The sequence below is a fragment of the Panthera leo genome, chromosome A2 (assembly GCF_018350215.1).
Source record: "Panthera leo isolate Ple1 chromosome A2, P.leo_Ple1_pat1.1, whole genome shotgun sequence".
Classification (NCBI taxonomy): Eukaryota; Metazoa; Chordata; class Mammalia; order Carnivora; family Felidae; genus Panthera; species Panthera leo.
In genome coordinates, this window is record NC_056680.1 from 51,504,494 (window position 1) to 51,519,379 (window position 14,886).

Sequence of the window (14,886 nt, forward strand, 5' to 3'; positions counted from 1 at the left end):
GAAACAGCAGGCAAAAATCAGAGCATGGCTATTGTAAAACATCAAGGATGCAATCCAGGGAAGTGTCTGTTGGGCTGAGCTGTCTTTATAGCATCTCAGCCACCAGTGTTCTTAAACCGTACAAATAGCCAAAGACGTTATCTACAGGTTTGTAAACAAATTACATTCTTGTTTTAGGACATAAATAAGTTAAAATAGAGCATTTAAGCGGAAACAAGGCAACATGCCGGCAAAAAAACTTTATATATCTGTGTGTGTGTGTGTGTGTGTGTGTGTGTGTATACCTATCTATATGGACGTATACAGTCTTGCAGAAGTATACGTTGATATAGATACAAAGAAATGGATATAACCTTGTGAGTGTCTATGAAGTTCTTCGGTTCCATTGGTGCAAATTTACTAGGTGAGTTAAGCTCTGCAGTTTCAAAAAGTTGTTAAATTAACCTATGCAACTGAGACCATGCTGCGCAAGCATTTCAAAAACTCACAGACCAGTCGATTGGATAAATAGTCTCAGAAAAGAGTCTGTTGTCAGTTCCCGCCTAAGAAAACAAACAAAAAACCCTCCCCGACCCCCCCCAAACCAAACAAGGGGAGGACTGGAAGTGCACAGTACATTCATGCAGGGGATGTGGTGGCCTGGCGGGTGCATGGCTGGTCCGTGTTCGGGCGGGAGCTGGGAAGGGCTTGTTCTGGGAAAATCGCTCACTCCCGCAAGCCCCCCCTCCCCAAGGAGATCCCGCCCCTTGCCTCAAAGTGAAAAAGAGTTCAAACAGCATCGCAGCCAGAAAAAGGGTCTTTTGGGTGGAAATGTTGGTTTTCTCGCCAGTATTTGGTTTCCTGTTGTTGCTCGTTGCTGCTTGGGTGAGCTGGGTGCCTGGATGGGTGGGGCCCGGGGGTGGGTGGCGGCGGGGTCCTCAGCTAAAGCGACGTCTCCAGGCTGTGGATGGGGCTCCCTGGACTTGAAGAGGTAGCTGATTTGCTTGTGTCAGTCGTCAGATTGATCCCGCTGTCGATGGCGCTGTTGTTCTTGTTGAGCGATGACGGCGGGCTCGAGTTCTGCTTGAGTGCGGCATCTTCTTCCAGGTCGGTGTCGTCAATGAGGGGGATGTGGGGCTGTGAATCTTCGATCCGGAATTCGGGGTGAGCCATGAAATTATGGATGGAGGTTCGAGACTCAGGCTTTTCTAGACCTTCATAGAGAGAGCTACGGAACGCCTTCACGACGCGAATCTGCAAGGGAAACATAGGGGTGAGAAGCACTGCCCTGGGTGGGGGGCCCAGTAGCCAAGCTGGGGGGGGGGGGCTCGGAGGAGGGGTTGGGGGGAGGGGTCAGGGCACAGCAGGCGGCTGGAATCCACAGTCGCTGGGTGTTATGAGCATGGGAGGAGGGGGAAGAATGGAAGAGGGGCTCAGGTTATATGCATCCGAGAGGTTTTAAAAACTGCTTTGGTTTTGGTCAGAACTACAGCATGAGGACAGGAGGAATCAAGCCCCATCACAGAGATGGTGGGAAACAGTGGTTAAAGGAAGCATAGTCCACTCCGGCGGCCACCCAGACCTAGTGAGAGACTGAGCCTTGTTAACTTTAGAGCAGAAGTTCAACCATGCAGAAGGGGTGCGGGACCAGGTGGGAATAAAGGAGGAAGGAGGAGAGGCTATTTTTAGAAAATTAATCTCCAAAAAAACCACACACAGTTAAGAAACCATACAACATGGAACAGATAACGTCACAAACGGAAAAGGAACAGAAAGGGGGAGACAGTTGGATGAGCCGGGATGGGAGAAGACACACGAGGGCCAGAGAACAGGAACATCAAACCAAAGGCAGCAAAGCAAACCAAAGCCAACTCAGGGCTTTCTGGGGTGCAGAGCAGAGGCAGCCAGAAAGCACGAAGGAGCCGGCAGACTGATGACATTCATGGGCAGGAGCATGCCACAGTGAGGGGTCAGGAACCACACAGCACACACAGACAGACACACGGCTACACTTGGAAGCCTGGACAATGTGAACGGAGGTCTTTGTACCCAACGTTTCTTTCCTTCATGCATTTGGGAGGTAAACACTCGAGTATAGACTCAAAGCCCTGGCCAGTCATTGGAGTTGGCTTTGGGGTCCCTCATTTCCTGGGGTATTTGATTTACTTGTGCTTTGAAAACACAAAAACCCCAAAAAAGGAAGCCAGAATCAGATGGCCAAACCCAGCCCTGGGTGGGATTCTAGGGGGTGTGGACCTGAGCCACAAAACAGCATGTTCTTTCACCTTCTGTGACTTCGTTGGAAGCCATGGTTCTCTGAACCACGAAAGGGGGTTGGATCTTGAGTCTTCCAGGTTGGTGGAAAGAGCACTGGACTCAGAGTCAGGAAGACTTGAGCCTGAGTCCTGGCTCTGGCACTTTTGGTGCCTTGACCATGGGCAAGTGACCACATTGCCTCACTGGTCGTCCCCTGTCCTGTCTCACAGAGTGCAGAGGAACAGGATCCCTGTGTTGAAGAGAGGGGTCCCTTCTCCAGACTCTTGGGAGGGGGAAGCCATGCCTGTCATCTCCAGGGGCAGATGGAACTTGGGATAAAAAGGTACTTTCTCCTCTATTCTTAGCCCCAACTCAGAGTGGAGGCAGTGGCAGGGGAATACAAGGCAGCCTCAGTGTCTCCAAGGAGCAGAGCCTCAGCCGAGGTGGCCGTGGAGCTGAGAGCAGTGGCTGCCTCCACACCACAGACCCGCGGGAGGCAGAGGACCGCTGGGGTCCTTGTGGGGAGGCCCTTGCGGTCCCAGGATCTGTGGAACTCTCAGCTGAACCCAGGGGTATCTTGCTGGTGGGACACAGGTGGGGAAAGCGTGGGCCATGGAAGTGAGTTTTCTGGGTGACTGTGGCTGGTGGCTTTAAGTGTCATAGCTCAGGGTCTATTTTACTATTTCAGAGGGAAGTGTTTCTAAAGCACATAATATGTGTATCTATTTAGTGTGTACAGAGAAGGGTTTAACTTCAAGTTGGTCAGGAATCCTTTTCAGTCTTGTGTAAGACCCCACAGTTTTGATTTTGTTTGTTAAGTTTCTTTTGTTGTCAGCCATCATTAGTAGTTCTGATTTTTCCTTGTTTTCTCAAAAGCATCTCTGTCCCTTTTCCTTCTTATGTGCTGGGGCTGGGGACTGCATGGGAGCCTCCTTGTTGGAATCATGCTTTAAATAAGAGGTAGCAGGTGCCTGCAGATGCCATGCATTAGTGCTGGCCCTCTGACAGGCATTTCACTGCTCCGAGGATTCTTTCTCCCTGGATTCCCCATTCGTGGCTCTGCAGAGATTATTAAATATTCTGATCTCCTGATGAGCAGGCCACTACACCCTTGATTCAGTGAAAACAATGAAAAAGGTGTTGTGGGCCTCAGTTTTCTTATCTGTAAAATGGGAATAATAATCACTGTAACTGCCCAGCCTAGTGCCCAGTGTGTTCTGAGGCTGAACTGCAATAAGATGCTGGCTGGGGCACCTGGTGGAGGAGGAGGGATGGTGGCAGGACCCTGTCATGTGACTGAAAATGCAGAGGGGACGACACACAATGAGATGCAGGCCCCTTGCCCTCCCCCTGGCATGGAGACAACAGAGAGAATGAACTGCTCTGGACAAGACTGTGGGGACAAGACTTTTCGGGACACCCCACCACGGCCATCTCAAGTCTCCACTTCGGTTCACTCCGCGGCTGAAATGGAAAAAAAAAAAAAAAATACGGGAAGAAAAAAAGCTCTTCCGCCTCCCTTCCCTGCCTACCCTAAAGTGAGATTTTTGGGCGTGAGCCGCATTTGGGCATGGGGGGAGGGGAGAGGGGTGAGGACCGGGCCTGTGGGATTTTAGACATTTTGGTTTCATCGGCACAAAGGGAGTAGGACACCCATGCCCGTGTTGGAGGGCTCTGAGGAAATGCGTAGGCCCCGGGCTGGGACGGGTTCGACATACTCGAATGTTTACCCGGCTTCAGGGAAGCCAAGAGTCTGGGATTGATTCACATTCATTTCAGGCTCAAGGTTAAAGACTCACAACCTCTTTTAATTTCACTCTCTCTTGCTGAACTCTGTATCCAGGGTTCTCTAGCCCTCTAGGGAAACAAACACATGGAATATTCAGACAGTGGAGAGGTCTAGGCCCCACCCCAGAAGCAAGCCATTTTCTCGCCAACCCAAGATTGCACTAAGTCAGTTACCAAAACGCTAATGAGAGATACAGTTTTCTTTTCTTTCCTTCTTCATTTCTCCCCTTAAGAGATGCAAACTCCTTGCTCCTAGCAGTCCTCAGAATCAGGAATGTGACGGGGAAGTGGCAATAGAAGATGCCCACTCTGGTAGTGGCCAGAAAGTGGCCGGTTCTGGGTAAGGACCCTGCAGTTCTTGGCTTGGTTGGTTTGAAGGAGTAGGACCTTCACTGACCAACACGGAGCCTGCCACACACTCGCTAAATACAAAAGTGGTTTGAGATGGGTGCAGATGAGTGTAGCTTGGCCCTGGGTCAGAGCTGAATGTTAATTTTGTCCTGGATCACCAGCGGGGAGGTGCCCTTCTCCCCAGTCCCTGCCAGGCTGGTAGAAATTCAAGCAGAGAGACAGCTTTCTTGGCCTTCTAAATCCCAGAGGATTGGCTCCTTTCCACTGTATGAGACTATGGGCATGGGCACTGGTTCTGGAATGAAAATTCCACCTCTGCAGGCTCCAGGTCTATGCGCTTGTCTGGAAAGTGGTGTGCACTGGTGGGAAAAATGAGGGACTTTGGAGTCAGGCCTCTTGCCACTCACTTGGGTGATCTTGGTCAAGTCAGTCCACTTCTCTGAGCCTCAGTGTCTTTCTCAGTTAAATGGATATATTGAAGAAACTCCTTCCTCCTATTCATTTGCGAGGCATATGTGAAGTGAAGAATATGGGAACAGCTTTGGAAAACGCTGAGTGAGGCTCAAGTATAAGGCCTTATAGGCGTGTGCCTTTAAGTTTCTGGGGGAAAAAACCTCTCATTTTTGAGTGAGTCAGAAGAGGAAAGCACGAGAGCGGACGAGAGTTCCCACACAAACATTCCGGATGCCAGCCTGACCTGCCTGTCACGTCTGCATGCACCTGTCTGCCTGGCACCCTCTGTCCCACAGTGGTGCCTGGGGAGCGATGTGTGATGTGGTGGGGGGGCTCCTCACCCCAAGGTCATGAGTCAGAAGTCCATCCCAGGGACAGGGGTCCCTGGCCTTGGTGCTTAACTCTTGATAACCCAGGAAACAGTGGTTTGACTCCTTCTAGAATATACAGACTCCAGGTATTTTGAACTCAGAATGCATATGGCTATCCTCCTCTGCTGGAGAATCCCCAGGAGGAAGACCCTCCTCAGAGGAGGTGGGAGGCAGCCTACCTTTCCATCCCACCCAATTTGGGACCCCTTCTCTTAACTGTGGCTACTGGCTTCACACCTCCCTGTGGGAAGAAAGCCTTTGGCTTTTGAAGGGACCCTGGCCAGTAGCTAGAGGGCCCTCAGAGTCCTTGGAGACCAGAGGGTATGTCATTGTTATAACGACTATTCAGGAGAAGGAGGAACTGGGACTATTTATTTAGAGTTCACATTGTGACTGTATTGACCAAAATGTGTGTGTTGAAACCACAGAGGTCGTGATCTCTTTTGGAACCAGTACCCTTGGCTAGGGGGGATGGTCAGGCTCCCATAAAGCATGCTGAATTACAGTCTGGAGTCTCCAATAGAGGGTAGGAATACAAAATGCTTAAGGAGACAAGATGGCAATTGGATGAGGGAGTCACGCTTGACCATTCCTGTTGGGTCCTTGGAGAGGCGGGCAAAAATGGGTGTTTCTCTGAAGAAGTGTTGAGAGCTGATTGTTCCTTGGCTGGCCTTATGGTTTTATAAAAGGCACAGGAAAAGGTGAGAATGATATTACCCAGGTTTGAGATGACCAAGCTCTTTCCCTAGACTATAAGAGCTAAGGTGAGGGGCTATGCCACAGGAAGACTTCCAAAGGCTGCATGGGTACCCAGAAATGCCAGGTGGTCTCTGGCTGTGGCCAGGGTGAAGCACCATGCCTCAAGAAAGAGGCTAACCCGGGATGGACAAACAGCTGAGTGAGCACTCAGAAGCCAAACTGGCTGGCAGCCAGACCCAGCCAGGGGGCTGCAGGAGTCACCAGGAGGGGTGGCAGGAGCCAAAAGAAATGGATTTTTCAGCCAGTGGCTCTCCAGACAGGAACTTTTTTTTTTTTTTTAAGTGATCTCTACACTTGAACCAAGATCAAGAGTCATATGCTCTATCCACTGAGCCAGCGAGGTGCCCCTAGACCAGAACACTTGGTCATTGGTCTTCAAGAAAGGTGGTAGTGAGTGCTGAGCAAGGCCAGAGCTATGTGGACGCAGGAGTAGGTCAGCTGGGTGAGGCTCTCTGCTGTAAAGGGGAGGAGGAGGGGACCAAAGTGTTTCCTGCCCTGAGAAAGCCTGGCAGTGACTTCCTAGTGATAGTCACAGACATGCGACTTGGACACCATCTGCTCAAATAGCTCTCCATTTCACTTTGGCTTCACCTCCCCATTGCTGGGATTTTGTGCTAATGAGTGAACATGGAAGGGCTTTTGTTCCCCTTTCCGCACCCCCCCGCCCCCTTATCCTGTCTACCTGGCAGGGCTGCATCCATTGAACAGTCATGGGACATGAGCATATGCCATCAGCAGTCTCTCTGTGGCTTGTGTCTCCCACCAGAGGGCTCAGATGGCCCAGGTCCCACCCTGCATGCAAGTCCTTTCCCACCCAGTGGAAGGGGATGTGTGTGGTGGGTGTACTGTGTTTGGATGGGGGAACAAGCACTTTACAAAATATGGAGAGATGAAGCCTAGAGTCTGTTCCTCGTCAAAAGCTGGGCTAGAACAGACACACTGTGGCAATCTGAGAAGACGAGAACCAGGGGTTCCCTTATGGTTTGGGAGAGGCTGACTGGAGACAAGGTAAAGGAGGCAGGTGGCAAATAGACCCTTCTTATTCTCCCTGGGGCCTGAAGCCATGGGGGAGGGGTGGTTCAGAAAGATCTCGACAGGCCAGAAATGAGAGACCCAGGTCAGAAGTCTCCACTTGAGAGGAGGAGGTGAGCTTGGCAGGAGGGAGAAGATGGAGGAGGTCAGAGTACCCTGCTATCCCTGAGATGAGGAAGGGCCAGAAGCCACGGGTTAGACCAGGTTCTTCAGGGCCTCCTGGCACCCAGCCAAGACGTGAGCCTGGGCCCACCGTTTTGTACTTGAGGTCAAGCTGAATGGGTCAGGAGCTCTGTCCTTTCTAGAAAGGGGTCAGACTCTCAGTGTGCAGGGAAAAGTGTGTGTAAAGCAGTGGATGTCCTCAGATGTACAAGGAGAGAAGGCAGAGGTTCTGAACTACCAGGCTGTGATCTCCTTGATGGCCTGGGAGCCCTCACCGACTAGGATCTCTGACCTATAGTGACCCCTCTCTTGGCTGCACCCCACTGTGACTTGACTGTGACCCCTCAGGGCCTTGACCCCTGGTAACCCCCTACCTACCTGACTATAAGACTCTAACTGCTTGGCCAACTCTGACTTTGCCCTCATGGGCTAGGCTTTTCCTGACTGAGTATGATTCTAGACTGATCCTAGACTGACGCTTTGCCCTCCCCGCTGACTGCTGTCCCTTGGCTGCTGTGACCCTGTGGTGCTGGGACATTTGATCACGGGAAACTCCCCTCCAGATGCTGATCCTTTGACTGACCCAGACCTTTTTGGCCACTTTCAACCTTCACGACCCCTTAGCTGAGTGGTTAAATCCCTGACCCTGACCCCAGCCAACCCTGGCCCACCAAATGACTGCCACCCCATGACTGGCAATGCTCTCCTGACCAACTGGGACCCTTCTCTATGGCTCTGGTCCCTCAGCCCCCTGGGCCTCGCCATGACTGGCTGCCCCCCGTGTCCTTGGTGCCCCGGCCCCTGCCCGCCCAGCACTGGCGTCGGTGGCGCCCGAGGCAGTAAGGATTCACACTCACGCCCAGCTGCAGCAGGAGGAAGGCTGGTCGGAGAGGAAAGAGCATTGGACAACGACACGCGACTAGGGCTAGAGAGATTGGCTACGTCCTGGCTCTGGCTGGTGACGGAGGACTGTCTCCGCAGGGCCCCCTGAAAGGAGGCCCCGCTCTTGAAAGTATTGACTACTTCAATCTGCAACGGAGGAGAGAACGAGACAAGTTGCGAGAAGAACGGACACACAGCTACACGACTGACAGGCGCAACGCCACGAGAACAGCCGCAGCCACGGTGACAACGACAACGTCACTTAAAGTCAAACAAAGACTACCAGACACACTCAAAGCCTCTGCAAGATGTCTGCTCAGCTCCAGGCCCATCTGTAGGCCCCAGAGTCCCGGGGAGGGCTGGCCAAGGGGGCCGTGTGCTGGGGTCCTTGTCGTGGGGGAGAACCCAGGCTGTGTCAGGAGGCTCTTGGTCTGAAACCTGTCCCACCCCGACCCCGGCTCTCAGAGAGTGCTGTCTCCTGAACCTTGGTCACCCCTAAAACTAGGGGGGCATACCTACCTCTCAGGGCTGTGGAGGCCAATGAGAGGATGTTTGGGGGTGCCCTGTGGGGTGTGAAGCAGCCCAGGTGATCTTCTGTTTGTTGCCTAGGCCTGGCGGATCGAGGTAGGGGCTGGGCAGTACTTCCCAGAGTGATGGGGGGGCAAGGGACCCACCCTCTCTTAGTTTCCTAGTCCCCCGTGTCCCTCATCCCGCAGGGCTGTGAACGCACAGTGTGAACTACAGCTCCAGCCTAGGCAGAGGGCTGTGCAGGAGTGTGTGGGGCCTACACATTTGTGGCACGTGTCTCCGTCCTGGGGAAGGAATCCGTCCCACGTGTGTGCTTGGCTTGTGTGTCCTTGGTGTGCACGTGTGTGTCTGTGTATGTGTGGGGAAGACCAAACTTTGCTTCCCAGAGTGGCGTCAACACCCTGGCGGAGGGCAGTGTCTGAAGGCCCAGGTGGAGGACATGTAAGCACGTGTAGAGACGCCAGGACCTCCCAGGCTGACCCCCAGGCCCGGGAGAATGTGGGGTTGGCTCTGCCCTTACATGGACTGGTGCCCACCCTTGCACTGCCCCTCCCGGTGGCCGCCCCGCGACCCCGACCGGAGCCCCTCACTCACCTCAGCACTCAGGCCCCCTCCCCGCTTTGGGGCATCCCCCCTCGAAACCCATGGTGGGTGTGACCCCCAGTCTGACCCCTCGCTGGTCTGCGGGGCGAGGCGGAACATTCCTGGGGAGGCCGCAGCTTCTTCAGCAGCCACGGGAGCGTGTGTGTAGGGAACACGGCTGGTGAGATGGGAGAGCAGGGCCGGAGTCCGGTCTCTGAGTGCCTGTGGGGTGGCATGGAGCACGCCCGTCTCCGTCACCCACCCGCCCTGGGAGCCTCCCGTACCTGGGTCTGGATCCGATTCAGGCCTCGGAACCACAGGATCTGGCCCCGCCGCAGCTCCCTCTCAGCGTGGTCTATCTCCTCCACGTCCTCATTCAGCTCCTCCTCTGGGATCTCCTCCTTCTGCGTGAGCCTCCCCGCCTCCTTGAGGAACTTGAGCCTGCTGGTCGGGATGGTGGCGATGACCTGCAGGGGGTCCAGCGGCAGGGTGATGGGGGTCGTCCCACAGGTGGCCTCCTTCCGCCCTGCCACCCCACCCCCCTCTCCTCCCCACTTACCTACTCATGCTCAGCTCGCTCCTTAACTCATCCTACCTGTTCCTCAATTCCGTCTTGTATAATTGCTTATTGATTTGCTTTTTAAGTCACTCACTCATTCAGAGGAAAATCTTGGCCTTCAGGAGTTGGACAGATGTGACTTTGAATATGCCCCAGGCCTTACAGGCCACATGACCTTGGGTAAGTCACTTAATGTCTCTGAGCTCTGCCTTTCCCATCTGTAAAGCTGGGGGTAATTCTCAGAGTTGGAGGATTAAGCAGGGTGGTGTATCTAAGTTGCTGTGCATGAGCCTGGCTCATGGCTGGCCCTCAGGTCCCTGGGCTCATTCCTCCTGATCATTTGGTCCTGTGGAACCTGAGTGTGGGCAATAGGGGCCCAGGGCACGGGTACCTTGGGGGCAGCCAGTCCTAGGACTTGGAATGGTTGCCTTCCCAGAAAGGGAAGGCAATATGGGAAGGGGATATGCTTTTATCCTTAATCGTCCTCCAAAGGGCTTGTCCGTGGGGCTGAGACCTGAAAGACAGACCTTATGGGGAGGCTGAGGTGACAGAGATTAGAGGCCCCTTTCCTATCCTGTAGGGACAAACAGAGGCTGGCCTGGACACTCAGTCTCACAGGTTCTCTGGAGGTTTCAGCATTGCCCACCGGCATAATCCTCAGGCGTCAGGAGCCTGCTCTCCCAGAAGCCAAGAGCTCCCTGAGGGTGTGGGCTCTAGGAGGATAAAGATGGCCTGGCTGTGAGGGTGCCCAAGGAATGGGATTGCAAAGTCAAATCTAGTTTATCAACTTCCCAAAGAAGCTCCAAAGTTGCAAGAAGGACCTTTTTGGATGAAACTAAATTTTCTTCTTTATCTTCTATCTAATTTCTGCTACTGCAACTTCCCACTCCAGCCTGGAACAGCTTGAAATCAAGAACAATGTCTCAGGCAACCTGGGGCTCCCAGTACCTGGATGACGGAGCACCTTGGGAATAAGGCCCCCTTGGCCCAGATCCAGTTCCAGGTACTTCTCCCAAGCACTGCATCCTGGTCTGTCTGCAAGCAGACGTGCTCTGAAGGAGTGTGTGCACGTGTGTGTGAGCGTGTGTGTGTATGCATGTACACATGCACACACGCACACATGCTTAGGACTTGGGCAAAAGTAGGGAGAATGTTCTGGGTCACGGCTGGAAGGGCCCCCACAGAGCATTCAGCCCATGGTTCCCTAAAGCTGGGGAGGATCTCAGACACAGCACTGAATAGCTCTGAGACAAGGCAGCGTTCACCCCTCTTCTGTTTCCTTGGAGCCCTCTGAAGGAGTCTCTGCTTGGACCCCTTTAGACAACAAGCTGGCTTCAGGATCTAGTTAGAGTTTAATAACATAGTTCTCATTGCATTATTATTTTTTTGGTTAGCTTCTGTGTATGACAGATGATGCCGATTTTCTAATCCTGTTAACAACATAAAGTTGCCTTTTGAAATAATTTCAATTAAAATAACTGATTGGATTGAGGGAAACCATCAAGCAAATAGTAGGATCAGAGGTATATAGATCTATAGCAAAAATTATAGTGGTGGTACCCCAAAGACCAGTATTTGGGACCTGGGGCCAAACCCCATCGCTCACATGTCCAGAGATGGGGAGGACCTTGCCTAGGGCCAGACAGCGAGCCCAGGGCAGTCAGGACTTATTCCTGGGGCTCCCGGATTCCCTGTCCAGTGCTCTTTCTCTCCCTCTGCTGAGAACCCATCCAGAACGTACCTGACCCCAGACGAGCTCTCCCAACCCGATGAATATGCACCACATCCACTGGTCCAGCTGCAGCGGAGAGCAGCTGAACGGCTTCCCCCCAAACTGCACGATCACTATCTGGAGGTCAAAGGGGAGCACAGGGACAGAGAGAGAAAGAGAGAGAGAGAGAGAGAGAGAGAGAGATAGGCCATCAGGGGCCAACTCAGGGGTCTGGGCTCTCAGGGCACTGCCAAGGGGCCCCGCCTGTCCATTGCCCACCCCAGCCCAGGTGAGGGTGGGGCCTGGCTACCTGGATGGCAAAGGTGCCCAGCACGATGGTGCAGAAAATCGGGTTCCGGAAGATGCCATCAAAGACATTGCGCTCGCCATGGATCTTGCGGGCGTTGATCTCGTTGAAGAGCTGCATCATGACGAAGGTGTTGAAGATGATGGTGTAGTGCTCCGAGGGTGGCGAGTGCAGGGGTGCGTTCCTCCCACTGTCGATCTGGAACATCTTCTCGCCTGCCAAGCCGAGAGGGAGGGAACTGGGCTGAGGGCCACGGCTGGGGAAGACGCTGGCCCCGCGTGGGGGCCTCTCCTACACAGCCAGGTGGGTCATGCAGGTCAGAGGCGGTGCTCTGGATATCAGGGGGCAGAGTGGGCTTGTGCTGTTGCGTGGTCCTGAGTGTGAGTGGAGGAATAACAGAACCCTTTCTTCTCTAGGGGGAAAGACCTTGGGTGAACTTTACTTCGCTTTTCTGTGGAGATCTGATAAAGGTGGAATGCCAGCTGTGTTGTGAGCTAACACTGCTTATAGAAAGTGACCTCCAGCTGGCAAACTCATCGGGGACTGGGAGGACTGGGCGTGAACCAGGAATCCCTGGTGGAGCCTGTGGCCTTGGGCTCCCCTGAAAGGGCTACTTCTTGTAACTGAATGTATCCCTTGCTGAGGCCTCTGGAGACCCCTGGGGCTCTTACAGGAAACATCGAGTGCTACCTGGAGGTTGGGACTCCTAGGCCAGGCCGGCTCTGCCTATGTGGCCTCCTTCTCTTGTACCTGAGCTGTCACGTGATGGGGGAGAGTCAACCCCCCCCCCCCCCCCCCCCGGCTGCTGTGTGGACAGCCACAGGTGGCAGGCCTGATGTCATTCTATATCCCTTTGCAAAGCTGCGTAAGCAGGTGCTGGGAGAGCTTGTGGAATTTTCAGAGTGTGAGGTGTTGAGCTGAATCCAAGACCACTGAGGGTAGGTGCTCAAGTGGGGGAAGCCAGCAATTAGACCGGGAACCTGCCCTCTTCTCCCCTCCCCCACCTGGCAACCTTCTCTCCTAGTTTTTCATTCATGTGGCTTCTTCAAAGACTCTACACATAACCTTTACGATAGTCCTGCCAACACATTGCTTTCAAAATTTACACAAGAGGACTTCCCCTTGAGGAGTAGGGTCCATGCACTACCCACACCTGTGCCCTGGACTTAGCAGGTAAGTGCTCATTATGGGCATGGAAAGCCCAGCTCCTCACGTGGAGGGGCCCTGCCCCGGCTGGGGACTCCCAGCTGGCCCCCACTCCCTGTGTGACTGTGGACCAGCCCCTTCCCCACTCTGGGCCTTTCTGTGACCCAGGGGTAGGCTTGGCCCGCATCATCTCTGAAGCACCCAAGGAAACGAGGCCTGGTCTTTACCCAGGCTTCTGAGTTGGGCTGCGTCCCCCAGGCAAAGTTACCTCACCTTTGTGTGCCTCAGGGCACTCACTATAATGTATGGTGGTGGCACAGGTGCCGGCCCCACTGAGTGGCTGGAAAACCTAAATGAAGCAGCCTAGATGAGAATGCTGTGGAAATAGCTGGTGGCTAGGCAGGCATGCGGCACCTCCCCAGGGAAGTCTCAGTGAGGATGCCTTCAGGGGCGAGGATAAGGTGCAGGGATGGGTCAGAGGAGAGGCCAGAGCCCTGGGCTCCTATGGGGCAGGTGAGAGGAGCATAAATCAGCACTTGGGTGCCGCCTTGCACGGTGTGTATTCAGTTTCTGGAGCCGTCATCAGTGGCAAAGCCCTGGCTTTGGGGTGGGCCAGACCTGAGACGGGGCCTGGCTCTGCCCAGGAATTGCTCTGTGACCTTGAGCAACTAACTTCACCTCCCTGGGCCTCTGTTACCTCCCTGGCAAATGAGAAGGCAGATGTGAATCCAGAACGCTGTGTCTGGGCCACCGTGTCCCAGGTGGGCCGGTGGGGGACTCACCAACAAAAAGCAGGGTGAAGATGAGGGTGAGCTGGTAGACGGCATGGCCCAGGATGTTCTTCATCATGGTCCGAGAGATGAGGGGCTTGTTACGGCCGTATGGCTTCCTCAGAAGCAGGGTCTCGGTGGGCGGCTCAGTGGCCAGGGCCAGCGAGGCGAACGTGTCCATGATGAGGTTTACCCAGAGCATCTGCACGGCCTTCAGAGGGGAGTCCTGGAGATGGCAGTGGTGGGGAAGGCTGTCACGGGGGAGGTCAGCCCCACCTGCCGCTACGAAGTGCCGGGTATGGGTCTCAGCAGCGTCTTGGTGGCATCTTGAGTCAGCTCTGCCCAGTGGGTCTGCCCTAGGCTGGCCTGCCCGCTGGGCTCCTAAGCAGGCACCCAGCAGGTTTGATAGGCTTTCCCTTCCCCGGAGAACAGCCTAGACCTGCGTACCTGTGTTCTCTTCCAAAGAGAAAATAGAGTCCTCTGGGCACAATGGTGAGCAGCTCTCTGCCTTCTGGGAAACCTACCTACACCCCCACCATCTGCCTTCCTTCCCTTCACTCCCTGTGGACACATCTTTCCTGGCTAAGGCCAAGATCCCGTCTCCGGCACAAATCCCATGTCCTCACCCTCCCTCTGCCCTCCCCATTGCTGCTTTCCGCTCAGCTGTCAATGGCTCTGGTCTCTGCTATCCCACAACCAGTGCCCATGACCCCTGTCCTCTCTTCACTACCACCCAGTTCCTTTTTACCTCATCATCCCACTTTAAGCAATTATTGTGTGCCTCTGTGATTCCAGAAATAACACATTTGGTGGTGGAACATTTGGGCAAGTAAGGAATAACAGAAGAAGCTAAAACTCATCAGTGGTCTTGTCACTTACAGGCTGCTGCCATCCACATTCTGGTGTGGATGCTTGCACGCCTCTCTCTGGCTGAGACTGGGGTCCTATAGTGGTACCACTCTGTGCACAATCATATTGCGCGGGGTGCACTGCCTGGAGGAGCCGATCGACTGTCCCCTCCTCCCTCGCACACCCGGCTGACATGTCTTTAGGAGCCAGACTTTGGCCTCTCTGTGCTCCCCAAATCCCCTTCTCCAAGGTCACCAGCCAAGGTCTCCTTGTCACCAATCTAGAGACACATTTTGCAGCCTCATCTCCTGGTTTGGCCACTGCCTCCTCCTGGAGCCCGACCCCACTCGTCTGGCCCTCCTCTTCCTCTCTGTGTTCCTTCTCCATCTCCTTCAGGCTCT

The 14,886-nt window shown here is 54.0% G+C and overlaps 1 protein-coding gene across 3 annotated transcripts in view; it reads right to left on the bottom strand.

Annotated features, from left to right (window-relative positions):
* Positions 1–231: 231 nt before the first annotated feature.
* The window catches only part of ATP2B2 (ATPase plasma membrane Ca2+ transporting 2), a 116,822-nt gene continuing 102,167 nt past the window's right edge, over positions 232–14,886 (bottom strand). Inside the window, exons 16-21 of one of the 3 annotated variants that reach the window (XM_042910839.1) lie at positions 13,649–13,862; positions 11,724–11,935; positions 11,444–11,551; positions 9,428–9,610; positions 8,067–8,180; positions 232–1,233 (exon numbers count right to left, since the gene is read on the bottom strand). In XM_042910839.1, coding sequence (XP_042766773.1) covers positions 922–1,233; positions 8,067–8,180; positions 9,428–9,610; positions 11,444–11,551; positions 11,724–11,935; positions 13,649–13,862 — 1,143 coding nt within the window. In that variant the 3' untranslated portion in view covers positions 232–921. Of the gene's footprint in view, positions 1,234–8,008; positions 8,181–9,427; positions 9,611–11,443; positions 11,552–11,723; positions 11,936–13,648; positions 13,863–14,886 lie in introns of all 3 variants that reach the window. The other 2 variants (XM_042910843.1, XM_042910832.1) reach the window with 2 other exon arrangements.